General features: G+C 57.5%; 1 protein-coding gene across 25 annotated transcripts in view; it reads right to left on the reverse strand.

The window, feature by feature from the left end:
- Positions 1–306: 306 nt before the first annotated feature.
- EPB41L2 (erythrocyte membrane protein band 4.1 like 2) overlaps positions 307–16,645 on the reverse strand; it is a 192,536-nt gene continuing 176,197 nt past the window's right edge. For 24 of the 25 annotated variants that reach the window (XM_077902897.1, XM_077902919.1, XM_077902927.1 and 21 more), the window contains 3 exons: positions 15,027–15,107; positions 11,499–11,608; positions 307–1,303 (listed from right to left, as the gene is read on the reverse strand). In XM_077902897.1, the coding sequence (XP_077759023.1) occupies positions 11,504–11,608; positions 15,027–15,107 (186 nt within the window). In that variant the 3' untranslated portion in view covers positions 307–1,303; positions 11,499–11,503. Of the gene's footprint in view, positions 1,304–11,075; positions 11,299–11,498; positions 11,609–15,026; positions 15,108–16,645 lie in introns of all 25 variants that reach the window. The other variant, XR_013382913.1, reaches the window with a different exon arrangement.

Here is a 16,645-nt window from a genome sequence, read left to right on the forward strand (position 1 = left end):
GTGCCTCCTGAGGAACAGCGGAGCTGCCGCCCGGGCCTGAGGGCTGCTCCCGGGGTCACAGGGACTTCGGGACGCGGCGGAGGCCCCGCGCTGACAGGGCGTCGTCGGGGGCGGCCTGGGGCGCTCGGCGGGCTCGCGGCCCGAAGGGACGCCCCGGCAGCAACTGGGCCGAAGCCGCCGGCCCGTGGGCAACATGTGGGGGCGGCGGCGGCCGAAGGCTGAGGACGGCCCCGGCCCCGCTCCTCCCGCCACGGCCCCGCCCCCCGCCGGGGACCCGGGAGCGCCCACAGAGGAGAAGCGACAGGCTGCGGGAACACAGAGCCTTTATTTCACGGCCGCATCACAGCGGGGCGCTCGGAGTACAGGGGAGGCTGCCAGGATGCGAGGCGGGCACCGGCCCGCAAGGCGGTGGGAGCGAAGGAGAGCGCGCCGCCCCGTGGCCGCCGCCCGCCCCCCCCCCCCCCCCCCCCCCCCCCCCCCCGCTCGGCCTCCGCAGCCCTCTGCCCGCCCCGCCCCGCCCGGGCCCGCCTGCTCCTACGGGGCCGCCACACAGCGCACGCGGCCCACACCAAGCGCCCGGCGCCGGACGCCCGGAAACCTCGTGCCTGGCCGCAAGCACGACGGGCTGGGCCGCCCGGATGGACGGTCGTGGCGCCTCCTCCCGCGTCGAGAGGCCGGGGCTCCACGCGCAGGGCTCGGCCCTCGCCGCAGGTCCCACGGCTCCGCAGTGGAGGCGCCCGAGAGCCTCAGACGCTAGAGGACCTTCCGGATGCACGGAACGCTCCTGAGCGCAGCGACGTTTCCTCCGCAGCGTGGCCGCTGTGCTCCGAAGACTCCGCTGTTTACCGTGAGAAGTCGAGGGGAAGCGTCCGAAGGTGGGAAAGCCAGCATCGGGATTAGTCACACGGTTTCCTTTCCGCACAACAGCACCTGTTCAGGTGAACAGCACCTCGCCAGCCGGGCTGGCTTTGTTCACCGTCATCGATCAAAATGAGTGACAAAAAGCAGGTAGTTGTACACAAAGTAAACGGGAAACAAAAACAAAACTCCCTAGTTAAAAAAAAAAAGAATCAAGAATGTTTAGAAGTGGTTATAAAACAAAATAATGTATTAAAATGCGGGGGAACAGGATAGACCAGGGCTGTTAGGTAAGGTTTGGTTGTCGGCATTTTAATTCTTCAGGCTCCTGGTCGGGTTACCGGCGTAGCACGGACTGGCGGCAGTAGGGGGGCGGCGCGGACATCTGCGAGGGCCGAAGCTCCTCAGGTTCGCAAAGTCGAGTGTTGTTTAAAAGATGGGTTCTCTAGGAGGAAAAAAAGAGAGAAAGGACTTAAATATTCCAAAGACACAGGCTTGGGGGAAAAACCCACATAAGTACCGTCCCACCCAATTCCCAGTCGGACCACCGACCCTCACGTGCCTGGTCCCACAGCGGGGCCATTCCCGGAGGCCAGCACAACGGCCCACCCGGTGCCCTGCAAGCAGACTGACCCAAGAGCCGCCACGCTCGGGTGACCCTGACCTGCATGGTCCCGAGGGGAAACCGAGGTCAGCTTTTTAAAGCTCGATGCAAGGAAGGAGGAGAAACCAAGTCCGTTTGAGCTCCCTGACGTGAGCGGAAAAGGTGCCTCAGGTGAGGAGAGCGGGCCGAAGCCGGGTGGGAGCGGGGACACAGACCTTGTGGACCAGGAATCGCCCACGGGGCACAGGAGATCCGGGGAAGTGCCAGGACCCCTCTGATACCACACCGAGCAGCACACGCTTGGTCTAGCAGCCCGGGGAGGCCGCACATGGCTGCACACAGCCCAGAGAGGTCGTACACAACCACACATGGCCCCGGGAGGCCGCACAAGGGCCCAGGGAGATCGTACACGGCCGCACACGGCCCAGAGAGGCCACACACTGCTGCACACAGCCCAGGGAGGCTGGCGCAGAGGGCAAGGGGACCCGACAGGGGGACGGGCTCTGTGAGCTTAAAGCAAAGTGAGACATGAGCCCAAGAAACCCTCAGTCAGAGGAAGGGAGGGACTAAAATGGGAGCAGACCAGGGGGCAGACAGGAAAGTAAGGGTGATGTGCTGTCCCGGAAGGAGAAACAGGTTTTGGGAAGGTGACTTTTCACTTCTTAGTTGAGCTGGTCAGACACTTGGCGGGTGGTGGTGACCCAGCCAGCAGTGCGGTGCTCGTCAAGCTCCTTCCAAGAGACGCCGGCCCCGAAGTCGACTGGAACAGACACAATTAAGTCTTGTTTCCCAGGAAAACCCGCCAGCACGGAGACTTCTCTCACTTCCTATGTTAGCTTCCTCTCAGATGTGTCTCCCGCCCGTTACGTGCTTGAGGCTGTTTCACTGCTGGTTCCAGGCAGGGGATGGGGGGGGGGGGGACAGAATCAGTGGAGCAAACCCAAAGTTTTAGGTTTTAGGTTAGTGATTATGAACAGACACCTGGGGGTGGTGATTGGCACCGATGAAAGATCAGTCACTATCACTGACTTGGGGACCTTGCTGGGACCTCAGTCACAGGATTGCCCCCTGCTCTGGATGAGTGGCTGTGTTCTCCTTGCTCAGTGAACACCCATTGTTCTAGGAACACAGCCGCCACCGCAGCCCAGCTTCTATTAGGAAGGAACCTCCCGCATCAGCAGTGCCTGCAAAGCCACAGAAGACGAGGCTTCCGATCCCATTCTCCACGTCTCCGGACACCATGGCACGGTATTTCACAAACTGGCTTTCACCAAAATTAAAACTTCAATTTAGAAAACAAAGCTAAAATTAAACTTGTAAACAGGAACCAGGAGTACGTAGGAGTTGAATGAAAAGTCTTGATTTCAAAGAGCTTCAACATTTATTGAAATACATGTGGAGAAAGACATAGTTGCCCACGTAAACCCGAAGGTCATTTGCTTTCCTGTATTCACAGACCACTAAGAGGTAAAATAAAGCACCTCCCTTTGCCGGGAGTAAGGATCACAAACGACAACCTGCACACATGCTCACACTGCACACCGCTGCGGAGTGAAGGTTGCATCACTGCGATTTTAGCAGCAGGCACATTTTCCCGTCGTTCCTCAAACAGCAGTGAATCACGTGCAGCTGAGCGACGGGCAGCGTGTCAGGACAGCCCAGTGGGCCCTCCCCGCTGATGCAGACGCGGGCACTCGTGGGCTGTCTGTGATGGGCGCACCAGCCAACCTCTGCTGCTTCTGGTTCCTGCGGCTCCTGAGGTTCTGAGCCCAGGAGGGGGGCATAGGCCACAACCCCCAAGGCCACTGCTGCACGCTCATCACACATTCGTGCTTTTCCTGTTCCGCCCACGTGTATCCATGAGAAAGAAGGGGAAAAAAACACTTCACGTTTGGTTTTGTTTTTCACATTTTGGGTCTAATGACTCCGTCACCCACTCTGATCCCACGGAAGACCGAGCACCGGCTCCTCACACGAACACCACGCACGGTTGCACTCCTTCCCCAGGGGCGTTCTGTGCTGTGATCACAGCAGCCCGGACACCCTGTCAGGACCGACCACGTGCCTGACTCCCAGCTCCTTCCTTTTGGCGACTTCGTGATGTCCGCCTGGAGTCTGGGGAGGGTGGCGGCGGGAGAAGCGCCAGGTTGCGTGGCAGGGGCTGGAGTCCTGGCCCGGGAAGCAAACGCGTCGCCAGCCCTCGAGGGGGCCAGGCCAGGGGCGACGCTGACCCCCAGCCTTGTCTGAGCCCGCGGCCCCGTCCCGCAGCCCAAGTCCTCGCAGCCACCGCCTGCCTGCCTATGTCGCCTCAGTCGTCGCACATGCTCTCAGGACACTCGGATTTCCTGGGTGAGCCCGGGGCCAGCGGGCAGCCGGTCAGATTCAAGCACGGGGTGCCAGGGCTCCAGGGACCGCGCTGGCAGCAGGTGGGCTCCAGGCTGTGGCTCTGCTCCACAACCCATGCGCTCAGCTGCCACGTGCGCTCGCAAAACCAGGCCACCCAGCCGCGCCGAATTCTGCCAGGTGCTGCAGCCCCTACCCAGACGGGAGCCTCGATAAAAATGTAAAAATGCGGTTTTTATCAAAAATAATTAAAAGGATGCAAGAAACCGTAACATTTGTTTTTGGAGTAAGATTCAGTTACCGTAGGGCAACAGTATAGCCAGAGACCTTAAATATATGAATAAAGATATTTATGTGAGGAATCCAACTATTTCCTAAATAAAAATAAGAACCAGGTGCCAAATGTTTGGTTTTAAATACAAAGGTTTACAGGCTTCAGTTGTTTCTAATGCTAAACTTTCTTTGCTGGGTTTCCCATTTGCAGATTTGATTTTCATTTTTTAATCCACTTCCGTTGTAAGAAAGGAGTCCTGGTGCCAAAAGTGCGAGTAGGATATGTTTCTATTTGGGGGGTGTGCCCGTGGAGTGCAGACGAGGACACCGAATCCAACGTCTTCCTTTCTGGCCGGAGACAGCACGTATCCGAGGAGGCCGGGGAAACGGCTTTGCGTCCCCGTTTGCCGGGCCGTGTTACCGCCGTCCAGGCGCCCGGCCTCCTCGGCCCTCGCATGGCCTGCAAGCCCGTCTCCCAGGGGGCGCACCCCATCCGCCCGCTGCTTCTGCTCCCTAACACGCACGCAGGCACCATTTCACCTCGAAGACTGAAGTCCGTTCAGAGGTTGCTGGGGTCACATCCATTCAGTTGTTTCACTTTCAGGAGTCAATTTGAGATGTTCACCCCAAGTTTCTGTTTAAGAAATGAAAAGCCTACCTTTCCCACAGCCGCGGTTCCCTCCCCCCAGGGAAGGCCCGTCGCGGCCTCTACCCCGTCACCCGTCAAGGCCCTCACCGGCCTTCGGGAGAGGGTGAGCTCTCCTGATGCCACTGGGCTACCAACCGGGTTTCTTTAAAGTCAACGGCAACGTTTCTGTCCGCGTCTCTACACGGCACACTCGAGTTCCTCTACTGGAGGAACTACCACCACCAGCACTTGCAGAACATTCTGTCAGATGAAGACATCGATTTTACCTCATTTTTAAACATGATTATTTTGTGAAATATGGTTTTACGTGTTCACTTAGCTTTAGATCATAGCTGCAACTTCAAAGACACTTTGTACAAAATCAGCTTTTCTAGGATGAAGCGAGTGTTGACGGCACCGCTGGGAGTGTTACTGGAAGGGTTCCCGGCAGGGGCCCTGCGGGCTGCAGCGTGGATTCGGGACGAGCCAGTCCAGCCTGGCCCTGCTGCGAGGCCTGGGCCCCCGGTCCTCGTCCATGCCCTGGGCGGCCGTGAGAACCAACGCAAGTAATAAATGGCGAAGCTCCCCAACAAAGCAGGGCACGGAGCGGGCACTCGGTGATTGTTGTATCGATCTCCATACACAGTATCTCAAGTTTTGCCGGGTTCGCTTCCACATTAGGTTCAGTTCTACCCTGCAGGATGCAGGTCCAGCGCCCCCAGCATCAACCACCCGGCCCAGGTACGTCACCCAGTCCACACGCTTTCCCTTCCACCCTGTGCTCCACCAAGGAAGCCGCCCTCCTGAAGGCCGCCCGGCCTAGACACCGAGGCAGGCGACCTGGAGTCAAGTCTGAGCCCGCAGTGCTGCCAGGGGCGTTGCGGCCTCTGCCTGCCCAGGTCTGCAGGGAGCCCCAGAGCAGCACGTGGGGGACCCGCTCTCGCCGGGCCCTGCCACAGCTCGCCACCCGCCCCATCCTCTGCTCGCCCCCGAGTGCCCGCACTCCGGTGTGGGCATAGGGCCTTCCCTGCTGCCTTCTGGGGGGGATCCTGAGGTGCCATCCCAGCCCTTCCTCGAGGCCTCCCCTACACACCATCTTTTCCTCCGCATGCCGTTCTGGGTTTACTCTGTCAAAGCGACGATCCTAGTGCTTCAAGCACAAGAGTCTACACTGAGGAGTCTATGAATGGAGGCAACAGGGACGGACGTGCAAGGCAAGAACCAAGAGCAGGGGTCTGGGAGGGAAAACCCAAACTACTGGATTCTATCATCGGGAAGCAAGGTCTAACTGCCTGTCTTCCCCACCACCTCCACCTGCTGATTTCGGGTGGTTTGCAGGCTCATTTCCTGTCTTCGTGTGAAGGAGCCGCATCTATGCTGTCCTGGGAGGACACGATAGCTTTCCCAAATCTCTGAAATCTCTGAAAGCTGACAAAGATTCCTCCAATACTTAGTATTTGGCCCTAAGGCATAAGGTCTTCTGCTTCAGTCTCCTAGGTCTAAGTCTCATGGGAACGTGACATGAAGGCGTTTCCCAAAATCTTAAAGCTTCTTTTAAGAAATGAATGGGCTAGAAGAGGTCAGTCAGTGCGCTGTATTCTAGCTACACCTCTATCAGGCTTAGGTTCCTAAGATGAGGGGAGCGGACAGCGTCTCTGCAGCATCAGTCATGTTTAGAAAAACTGCATCAAACCGTTGTTTCAGGAAGAAATCCTTTGAAACCACATATGAACAGAACTCACCAAGTACCCGTCTGGTGTTTGCCTAGAACAGGAGGCTCAGTGGGAATCCAAAGGATTCATCTCTAGACCCAACTCACTAGATTATTAGTAAGTTATTAGTTTACTTTTTTTCCCCTAACATTTTTAAATCCAGTATGTTGTTTCCTACTCAGCATGTCTCGATTCCAAACAGCCGGAGGTGAGTACTGGCCACCGTGACGGACGATCCACTCACACCTGCCCCACAGTTGACAAAGCTCGTGATGCTCGGGAGCAAATAACTGCAGGGCCAACGTGTCCGTGAAGGTGACCCTCACGGGGTTAGGGGCGCCTCACACACGTCTTGGTTACCGGAGCACAATTCCCCCAAATGCCACCCCCCCCACGTCCAGAAAGCAGCATCTGGGATGACCAACATGAGAGGCTGTCCAGACGTGACACACGCTCCGCTCTGCCCATGGATGGCATCCGCGGGTCCTGAGTACAGGCGCTGATGCAGATTACTTCATTCTCGAGGCTTCTGTTTAAAAAGTGTTGAGGGAGGGCACCCAGGGGGCTCGGGGTGACCCCAGGGTCCCAGGATCGAGTCCCGTGTCGGGCCCCCCGCAGGTAGCCTGCCTCTCCCTCAGCCTGGGTGTCCGGGTCTCTCGAGGAGGAAGAGAGGAACAAATGCTCCTTCCTCATCAGACTGGCAAAGTCTTAAATTCTTTAAAAAAAGTCTTAGGATTTCAGCGTCAGCAAAGGTGTGGGGCAACAGGGATGCTCGTAAAGTGCAAGTGGGAGCCTCCCCTCGCAGAACGGGATCAGCGGGGGCTCCTCCTCCAAGGCACTCGTCAGTAGGTGCTCGCTTCCCGCCTGGCGTTCCAGTTCATCTTGAAGCCCGGACTCGGAATGGTCAGCTTGAATCCTATGGTCTCCTTCAGAAATCCGTGGTCATGGACACGCGACGGCAAGGGAAGCTTCCTTAATGCGCGCTCTCCTGACCCCCTGCACCTGTGGGCTGTCCCCGCGGCCCAGGTGATTGTACCAGCCTCGCAGGGCACTCGCCCTCCTGGTCAGTTCTCGGGACCCACCCACCCTCTCGGGGCTTCCATGCTCTGGGGCTCCCAGGGTAGCCTCCCGCCCTCTCCCTCCGCCGGCCCCGGGGCAGCCTCACTCCCGCCACAGGCGTCCTCCCTCCAGGATGAGCGCCCTGACCTTCTGACCTGCCCCTCCTGCACAGGACCTGCTAAGACTTCCTGCACCTCCTGACACCCCACCCCCGTGGACGTCCCACCTGCACTTCTTGACACACCGCCCCCACCCCTGTGGATGCCCCACCTGCACCTCCCAACCTCCCTGCATGGACGCCCCACCTTCACCTCCTGACCTCCCCGTGCGGATGCCCCAACTGCACCTCCTGATCCCTGACCTCCCCCTGCAGACGCCCCACCGGCACCTCCTGACACCCCCTCTGCCCCCGTCCCCACGCAGACGCCCCACCTGCATCTCGGACTCCACGTCTCTGGGAACGGCATTGCAGCGCTTACTTATTCTGGGAGTCAGCGGGATGAAGCCCACTGGCCCCGCGTGTCATAAAGGCCTTCCCCAGAGCCCTGGGAACCACTCCTTAGGGCCTCCCAGCACCCAGTTCACGAAGGCACAGCTGAGGGGCAGGCAGGAGGACCGTCACCCATGCAGGATGCAGACTGCCCCCCCCCCGAAACCCGTGGAGCTGCCCCCTCGCACGTGCTGCTCAGCCCACCCGGCCAGGCCCAGCCCAGGCCCCCAGGGTGCCCCCATCCCAACACCACGACACACAGCTTGGCTTTAAGGCAGCTCGGCTGCGAGGAGCAGCCCTGGTGCCCTGGCGCCGGGCCTGACGCCACAGGAACCCCTGACCCGAGCCTGAGGCCCTGCTCCCCTCCCGGGCCATCGTCCACACGGCCTCACAGCTCTCACGGTCATGGGGCACGGCAGCCCTCTGCTTCTCTCCATGAGCCCCAGCCCCTGGAGCTTGGCTTGTAAGGGCCTGGCAGGGCGGCCAGGCCTCTGCAGCTCCCCCGTCCTCCCTCCCCTCCCCCCTTCCTGCCCCCATCCCCTGCCTCCCCCAACGTGTCCTCAACCCGGCCAGGCCTCACTCTGCCCCGCACTCAGGTGCAGGTTCCCGTACCGCATCACGTGCAGAACCACAGCTTGTTTCTCCGTGTTTCTCCCCCCAACAACCCCCGCTGTGGACCCCTCCCTGGGAAGGACAACCCATCTGCTATTTACCACCTTGACGGTCTGAACGCTCAAGGCCTAGCTCTACCCTCACATGCTGGTACTCGTTTAATATTTCTTCAACAGATGAATGGATCTTTCCAAGTTCATCTAGTTTGCTCACCTTCCATGTGAATTTACATTTTACCTGCCCCGATCTGTTTGATGAGGCTGCTTCTAAAGGTGGTCCTGAGACAGGCAAACTTCAAAGGCCGTGCGTGTGCACGTCTGCTTGGTGCGTGTGCCTCTGCGTGGACACAAGCCCACTGCAAAAATGGGTACGGTCCTCGGGGTAACAGACAGAACTGATCCCCTCTAAGACTTATTAAAATGCCACAAATCCAACTGCAGTGTTGGCCACACTCACACTGGGCACTAATTTTCATCTTCTGCTCCTGATCAAGTAACGTAACTTAGCAGAAACACCCAATACTTTTGTATTCGTGTGACACCATGTTCACTCATCACCGTGTCAGGAAAGGCCGGCTGCACCGGACACCCCGGCGGGCCCAGCGTCTCACGGTTTGAGTCTCCATCTCCCGACAGCAGCTAAGAAAGTCCTCAGCCTCGCACATAACACAGCACACCTGTTCAGTCTAGTGGACGTGCTGCTCACACATTTTCAATTATTTCTGCTTGTGGGCCTCTTGAACATCTTGTGTTGAAAACAGCATCTCACGTATAGGGAGTGAGGCTGTGGACAGAAGACGAGCACTGAAAAGTCAGTTGTATCTCCCTAAACCAGCTACAGGGAGAGCAGATTTGTAAGACCTTCTTTGGGTAAAAAATCATACAAGCTTATTGGAAGATATTAAAAAATACCGACATAAATAGAGATATTTTATGTTTGTGGGAAGAAGCGATCCTTACCACACTGAGCTCCAAACCAGACGCAGTTCCAGTTAAAACACCACCGGGTCATCTCAGAACCAACAATCTGATTCTGAAATTTCTGTGGTACAGAAAGAGCCCAGAACAGACCAGACATCCCTGGAGGAAACACGGCTGGGGAGACACGGCCTACCAGGGACGAAGCCTCATCTTAGAGCTATGGTAACGTGGACGGTATGGCGTCCGAGCAGGGACAGACATACAGACTCACGGAACCACGGGGCCCATGAGGTCCCCACACATACGAGGGACTTGACATGCGACCTGTAGGTGGGGGAGTGATGACAGGCTCAGCACCCAGGGCTGGAAGTGAGGGGGGGTGGACGACGATGGGCTCAGCACCCAGGGCTGGAGGTGGTGGTGGGGACAATGGGCTCAACACCCAGGGCTGGAGGTGAGGGGGGGTGGATGACCATGGGCTCAGCACCCAGGGCTGGAACACTGGCTACGCCGGCAGGACACGAGCCATCCCCATACAGGAACCATTTCTCATGGACCAAGAGTTGCTATACAGAAGGCGACATTAAGTACGCGAACAACCGCAGCTCTAAACCACAGGGTATGGGGGGCGTGAGACACAAGGGAAAGCGTGATAGTCCCACGTCGTGACCTCTGCTAGTAAGTGCAGCCAGCGCACCAACATACGGACTCGGACAGCAAAGACAGCCACAGCCTGAGGCATTTGCAGCAAAGACACCAAGGGCGGGCTGGTGCGTGGACTCCGCCGGGAGCAGCAAGAACCAGAAAGCCAGGTGTCCTTCACATCAACCAGTTTGGTCAGAGGGGAGGCGGTGCTGTGGCGGGGGCCACGCCGTCCCCAAGGGGGGACATGTGCGTCCTGCGAGGCGCCGTCGACTAACCCATCAGTGTACACATCGCGGTACAAACAGAACGGCAACCCTGGTACACGTGCCGAGCAACAAAACCCACCTCTTCCATGCACCATCGTGGACGTTAGCAGCACTCAACGGTGGTGATCCCATCACATGGGAACAGCGTCACCAGCCGGCTGCCGGCACAGAGGTCGTTTCCGACCTGCTGGCATATGTAAGAATGTCCTCAACACGCTGGTGGCAAGTCCTCGTGTGCATGTCTGCTTATCTCAGATAAATGCTCACGGTGGTTTACATGGCAGGCTCACAAGGTGGGTTTTGCCAAACTGTCCCCAGGAAACAGGACCCGTTTAAAAAGCAGCAGGGGATCGTCACCTTCTCTCTCACAGCCCCCCAACACGAGCTAAAAACAAACTTTGCCGGATGTGTCAGTGAAAACATACACACTGAGTTTTTAATTTGTATTTAAGGATAATGAGGCTGAACAGTTTTGATTGTTCACGTAGCTTCTACATGGTTTGCTGGGTTAATGCTTTGCCCACTGTTCACTCATTTGAGACAGAGACACCGAGGGAGCACGAGCAGGGGGAGAGGCAGAGGGAGCCAGGTCCCTGTGGGAGCCGGAGGCGGGACTCGATCCCGGGACCCCAGGGGCACGGCCTGAGCCCAAGGCAGACACTCACCCGTTGAGCCCCGGGTGCCCCAAGTGCTTGATTTCTGGATGCGACACAAGAGTCCATGATCTGTCCCTGACACGGATGCCCCTCTGCACAGTGAACTGTCACTTCATCCTTTAAGTTCTCAAGGTTCATGAGCCACAGCCATCTTTCCTTTACGCGTCACTCCTCACCCGTGTTGAGGGCTTTAAGGTCAGGCCCCCGTGGTGCCCCTCCCGCAAAGTGCCTCCTGTAAGGCAGACGTCGGTGAAGACAGCCCCTACTGAGGTCCTAGGCAAACAGGACACCCCAGGGCGTCGCTGCAGCCGCCGTCCGCGCCCGTCACCACCACATGCGGGGACCTGGGTGATGAGGTCGGGAGCACTGGGCGGAGCCCAGGCACACACGGTGCCAGGCGCAGCGGCGTCCACGCAGGGCGCCGACTCTTACCTTGCCTACTCCTCCCCTTCGTCCAGCTCCGTCTCCTTGTGCACCACCACTCTCGTCACCGACATGTCGGGGTGCTGCTCCCGGGCTTCCCGGATGGCCTGCGCCAGCGCCTGCGGGGTCAGGACAGAGGACGGTGAGCCAGGCCCTGGCTGCGCCGCTCCCGGGCAGCTCCAGCTCCGGCGCACACGGGAAGCAGGGCCGGCCGCAGGCTGGGGCTCACGGTGGCCGACGCTCTGTTGCCCCACACTTCCCACTTTCCAGTCATTTCAAATAATGACCATGAACAGAAAGAACCTGCGCACTCAAGCCGGCCTCGCGCTCGCAGAGACTGGCAGGACACAGACCCTGAGCTCATACAGTCACCTGCAGCCCGAGGCCACCACTAAGGTCGTGCAGCTCCCGGAGCAGCGGGGAGGCCCTGGGCCCACCTCCAGCTCCCCCAGGGCCTGCTGTCCTCCTTCAGGGGCCCCCACTGCTGGAGGCCAAGTGTTGCGGGAAAGACCCCCGGAATTCCAGGGCAGCAGCAGGGGGCATACGGCAAGCAGAGTGCAAGAGGCGGCACAGACAGTCCTTCAAGTACAGGTCTCTGCTCCACAGTCAGAACCACCGGGGTGGCGAGGTCAGCGGTCAAGCTCGAGGCCACCGCCGTGGGGCTGCGGGCAAGAGCAGGGCGCGGGGGCCCCCGCTGGCTCACAGGCTCTTCCAGGAAGCAGCGGAGTTTCTTCATATTTTAACAGAAGATAAAGTACGTACAAGTGTTGTGACAAAGTGGACAGATCCGCTCCTCTGCGGGAGAGAGGTTTACAGGTGTTCCGGAGGGAGGCGGCACAGACGGCCCTCAAACTCTAAGAAGACGTCCAGAGCAAGAGGGAAGTCTTGGGGGAAACTATGTGCCTGAACCAAGTGCCCCCCGCCCCGCCCCCCGTCCTCTTCCTCTGTCGTCTGCCTGCGGGGACAAGGGCGCCTCTCATCTGCCATCTGGCCAACAGAGCATGCAGCCTCATTCCACACACACGGAGGTAAAGCTGCAGAGACCTGCATGGTTTTATGCCCAAGACGTCACAAGGAAGCCTGGAAGACGCTGGAGGTACTTAGGTCCCTGCCAGGGAGCAGGTTGTGGGGCGGGGGGCAGCAGCAGGGCGGCCCAGGACCGAGGGGGAATGGGCGATCCGCACGGACGAGCCCGTGTTGCTGTCTGGAGTCCGGTCTGGGAGGAACGGCCGTGCTGGAGCCAGTGCAGGTGCTCACCTCCGCTCCTCCCAAGGAGCTGCCCCGTGAAGCACAGAGGGTGACAGGGAAACAAATGATGCCCAGGGGAAGGGGACACGCGTGACACGCGCCTTGAGTAGCAGGGAAGGAGGGAAAACCGAAAGCCACCCAATGGTCCCCAAACACATGTGAAATCCGTTCACCATTAGTTCCGTTACTCTGCAGTATCCGCACATGAAACAAAATACTGCAAAATGTCAACTTATGAGACAACGGGAGAGGCTGTGCGCAAACGATCACATCCTCCTGCCAAACCGGGAGGTTATTTCACGGCAAAGGAGCAGACACAGTGAGAGGTGAGTGCGGTGCCCCGTCCCGGCATGGAGTGGGTGCACGCGGGGCAGCCGCCTGCGACGCAGCCTCTCAAGCGCAGGACCCCTGTTGTCTCTGCTGCTCAGAGGGAGGGTTTCTCCCCATGGTTACGATTCTCCTGAGACAGGACAAGGGCTGAAGAAGGGGCCGGGACAGCGCAGACCCCATGCGGAGGGCTTCGGCTGTCGGCAGGAAGTGGTTTCCCTCTGCCTGTGAAAACGTGCGTGGTGTCGCTGCAGGCTTTCAGGGGAGGGAGCTTTGTGAGCACCGGGGACAGGCCCGCCTGAAGCCACTTACACGGACTCAAGGAGGTCCATGTGCCTTACAACTACCCGCGAACGTGTCACAGAAGCTTAGCCCCTCTTCTCTCCTCCGGCATCAGCTCTTGGTCTTCAAATGGGTGGACGCGGGACACACCGAGCAAGGCCGTGTCCCTGCCGTCTTGGGTCAGGCTGCGGCCTCCTCCTAAGGGGGGTCAGCAACGGGTGTCCCGCTGGCACTCGCATTTCAGACCCTGTCTTCATCATTTGCTGCTCAGAAGCTGTATTGTCACCACAGGCGGGCCGGCGGGAAGGCCAGGAGGGCGCACGTCCAGTGGCCAGACGGGCAGCAGAAGCAACGACCTGGAAGGCCTGGATTTCCACTTCCTGCCGAAGAGCGCAGGCCCGGGCCTCTCCCCCACAGGGGCCTCTCCCCCACGGGGGCCTCTCCCCCCACGGGGGCATACACACTCCCACTAGAGGCCAGCAGGGAAGGGAGCACTTGCTCTGCCCAGACCGTCCCAGCAGAGCATCCCTCCCCGTGCAGAGCGGGAAGCTGGGCCTCCACGGAGTCAGCCAGGCTCCCCCATGGGTAGGCGGGCCCAGCCAGCTACCCCAAGCCCTTATGACAAAGTCCAAGTTCAGAGGCAGGGCAGCCCTTCTCTGACCTCAGAGCACGCTCAGGGATGAGACACATAGGAAAGAGGGAAGCCAAGTCATGTTTACGGGGCTCTAGAAAAACAGTTTTCTTTTTAGGCAGAGAAGAGCATCTCTGGTCACACAGAGTGAGCTTTTTTAAAAGTGGGACGTCCTGTTCTCCAAACTCTGTTTCCTGAGCTCCACGCTGCATCAGAGCCGGGCAGCGATCATCTGTTCTGACACCCCAGCCGAGATGCTCAACTGAATGTTTCTAACAACTTAAAGAGTTAGGAGTCTTCCATGTTCTGTCTCCCTTTCTGATATTTCCTACCCATTTCTTCTCTGCTTTCCTTTAAAGCAGAGTTAAAGTCACTCTGAAAATCACAAAACAAAAAATTCTCATCAGCTGAGGCCTCGGCCTAAAACTAAAGCTCCTTCCACGTCGCCAGCAGTCCGGCCCTCCTCTCCTGCATTCCTAAGCCACGCACTGCGCTCGGGTAAACAGCAGCTGGAAGCACGATTCTCTTAAGCAGCTTCTGAAGCCACGTATGGGGTCACTTTGTGGGGGGCCTCGGACTTTTCTCCCGCTCCTCGAAGATAGTAATAATCAGGGGACACACCTCAGGTAAATAGCCCAACTTGTCTAACGCTGTAAAAAATACTTTGTGAGCTCCTTAAAGTTGGTCTGAGTCAAACTTGGTGACTTTTCTTAGTGTCATTATGCTGCCATTCAGTTTTTAATCCACGATGGGCCTAAACCCAGGCCCACAAGAATTAACTAATGGTTGCCAGGAATCCTCGCGATTACTTGGACCCGAAAGCACACAGGAAGCCAGTGGGAAATGAACAGCCGTCACGTGCTGCACTGCTTTGGCCTGAGGGAGGCTCCCGGGACAGGCCATGTCTCGGGTGGGATGCGTCTATGCCTAGAAGATGACTCCATCCAGGAGGCACGGGGAGAAGGGGCCAGACACGGGGACACGACCCCACGACACCTGCCAAACTGAGAGACACGGTCACTTTCAGAACCAGAGCCGCGGGTCTTTACCTGGTCATGATCGATGTCTGCATCTCCCGTGATCACGATGCGTTTCTCAATTCTTGTTTCAGATATGCCACCTTTCACAGTCTAAAGGCCATAAAGAAAACAAAATCAAGGAGACAGCACTCATTACAGCACGTTCATGCTCACGGGAGGGGAAGGGAGCAACTGCGCCACGTGGAGAAGACGGGTGTTCCGGAAACTCTATCTTTAAGCTCAACAGAGATTCCTATTGTTAAAGTTGCAGCATCTGTAAGTTGTCCTCAACTGAAAGCAGCTTTAAAACTGACGTATCAAGATTCAGGGAAAATGAAGAGGAGACGGATGCCATTTAATCCAAAAAGTTCCACTGGGACATTCCACTACCATTCCCCTGAGTTTCCGTACCCTCAATCGGCCCATTTGTTAAAACAGGAAAGAAGAAAGGACTCTTTGGTTTATACAGAGTTACAAGGAATCCTAACGATCTGGGTCCCCAGTTTAGGTTTGGGAATTGCTTGGTGTCACCGTTTTGACGGCCTGATTCTCCTACAAATCCACCCGTAATGTTTTCATCTGGTTTAGTGCAGAAGAAAAAAGAGGACTTGGATTTGGTTTAAGGTGAAGATACACGAAGGTGACATAAGGATTTCTGTTTGACGTCTGACCTGACTACAGCCTCTGCATGTCGCCGCGCCTGCCAACAACAACCGTGAGCAGACCTGGGCAGGAGCCCCACCCGAGCGGCCACGCGGTCCACGGCACAGTCTGGGACACGGAGGCTGACGAGAGCATATGGCTGCGAGCTGAGCCCCGAGAGGGACACAGCCAATCTCTACAACCCCCATCAACTATGTACTAGGCCACACTGATTGCGCTTTTCTGTGAGAGACCAAGCCGACCACTAGCCTGGACAGCCCCATACGCTTTAAAACGAGCGCCACTACCATCTTGTGTTTACGTGGCACTTTTTTAATTTACAAAGTTTCTGGCTGAAATACAGCATAAAGGATACACTGAAAACCTTTAAGCACTAACAAAACGTGAGAGGTAGATGGAAAAGGAAACGTGGGGAGACAACGCTGGAGTCAGAAATCGGGCAATGGCCGTGCGCCTCAGAATCACCGGGGGGCTCGTACATCCATCCCAGGCTTTTGGTAGATCGGGCGTGGGGCCGCGGGACACACGCTCCTAACCAGTCCCGGGAGAGCCTGCTGCTGCTGGTCTGGAGACCACACTCAAGAATCACTGGTCATCTGGTGTCAAACCTTTAGAGAATGAGAATGACCTGGAAAAATGCCCCATCTCCAACATATGAACACCTTAGATCAACGAGGGAAAAATTATGTTCCTTGAACAACTTGCTGAAAATCCTGAATGATGGTCTTGCTTCTGTCAGGAGGCTTCGTGTGTACTTGCCAACCTCGTGCTTCCACTGTTCCCACGCTCCCTCTTTGCTCCTGCAGCGCCCTGACCTACAGCTACGCATGACCTGTTTTTATGCCCTTGTACTTCACATAAGTACATTTGCCAATGGAGCCCAATTTCTTGGATACTTGAAGTCCAGGCACTTTACTCCACGGGGCTATCACTTTGAGGCTGGTGTAGGAACAAGCAGTTCAGAACAGACCCTGTTGGCAAGGTCC

The sequence above is a fragment of the Canis aureus genome, chromosome 1, assembly GCF_053574225.1.
Source record: "Canis aureus isolate CA01 chromosome 1, VMU_Caureus_v.1.0, whole genome shotgun sequence".
Lineage (NCBI taxonomy): Eukaryota > Metazoa > Chordata > Mammalia > Carnivora > Canidae > Canis > Canis aureus.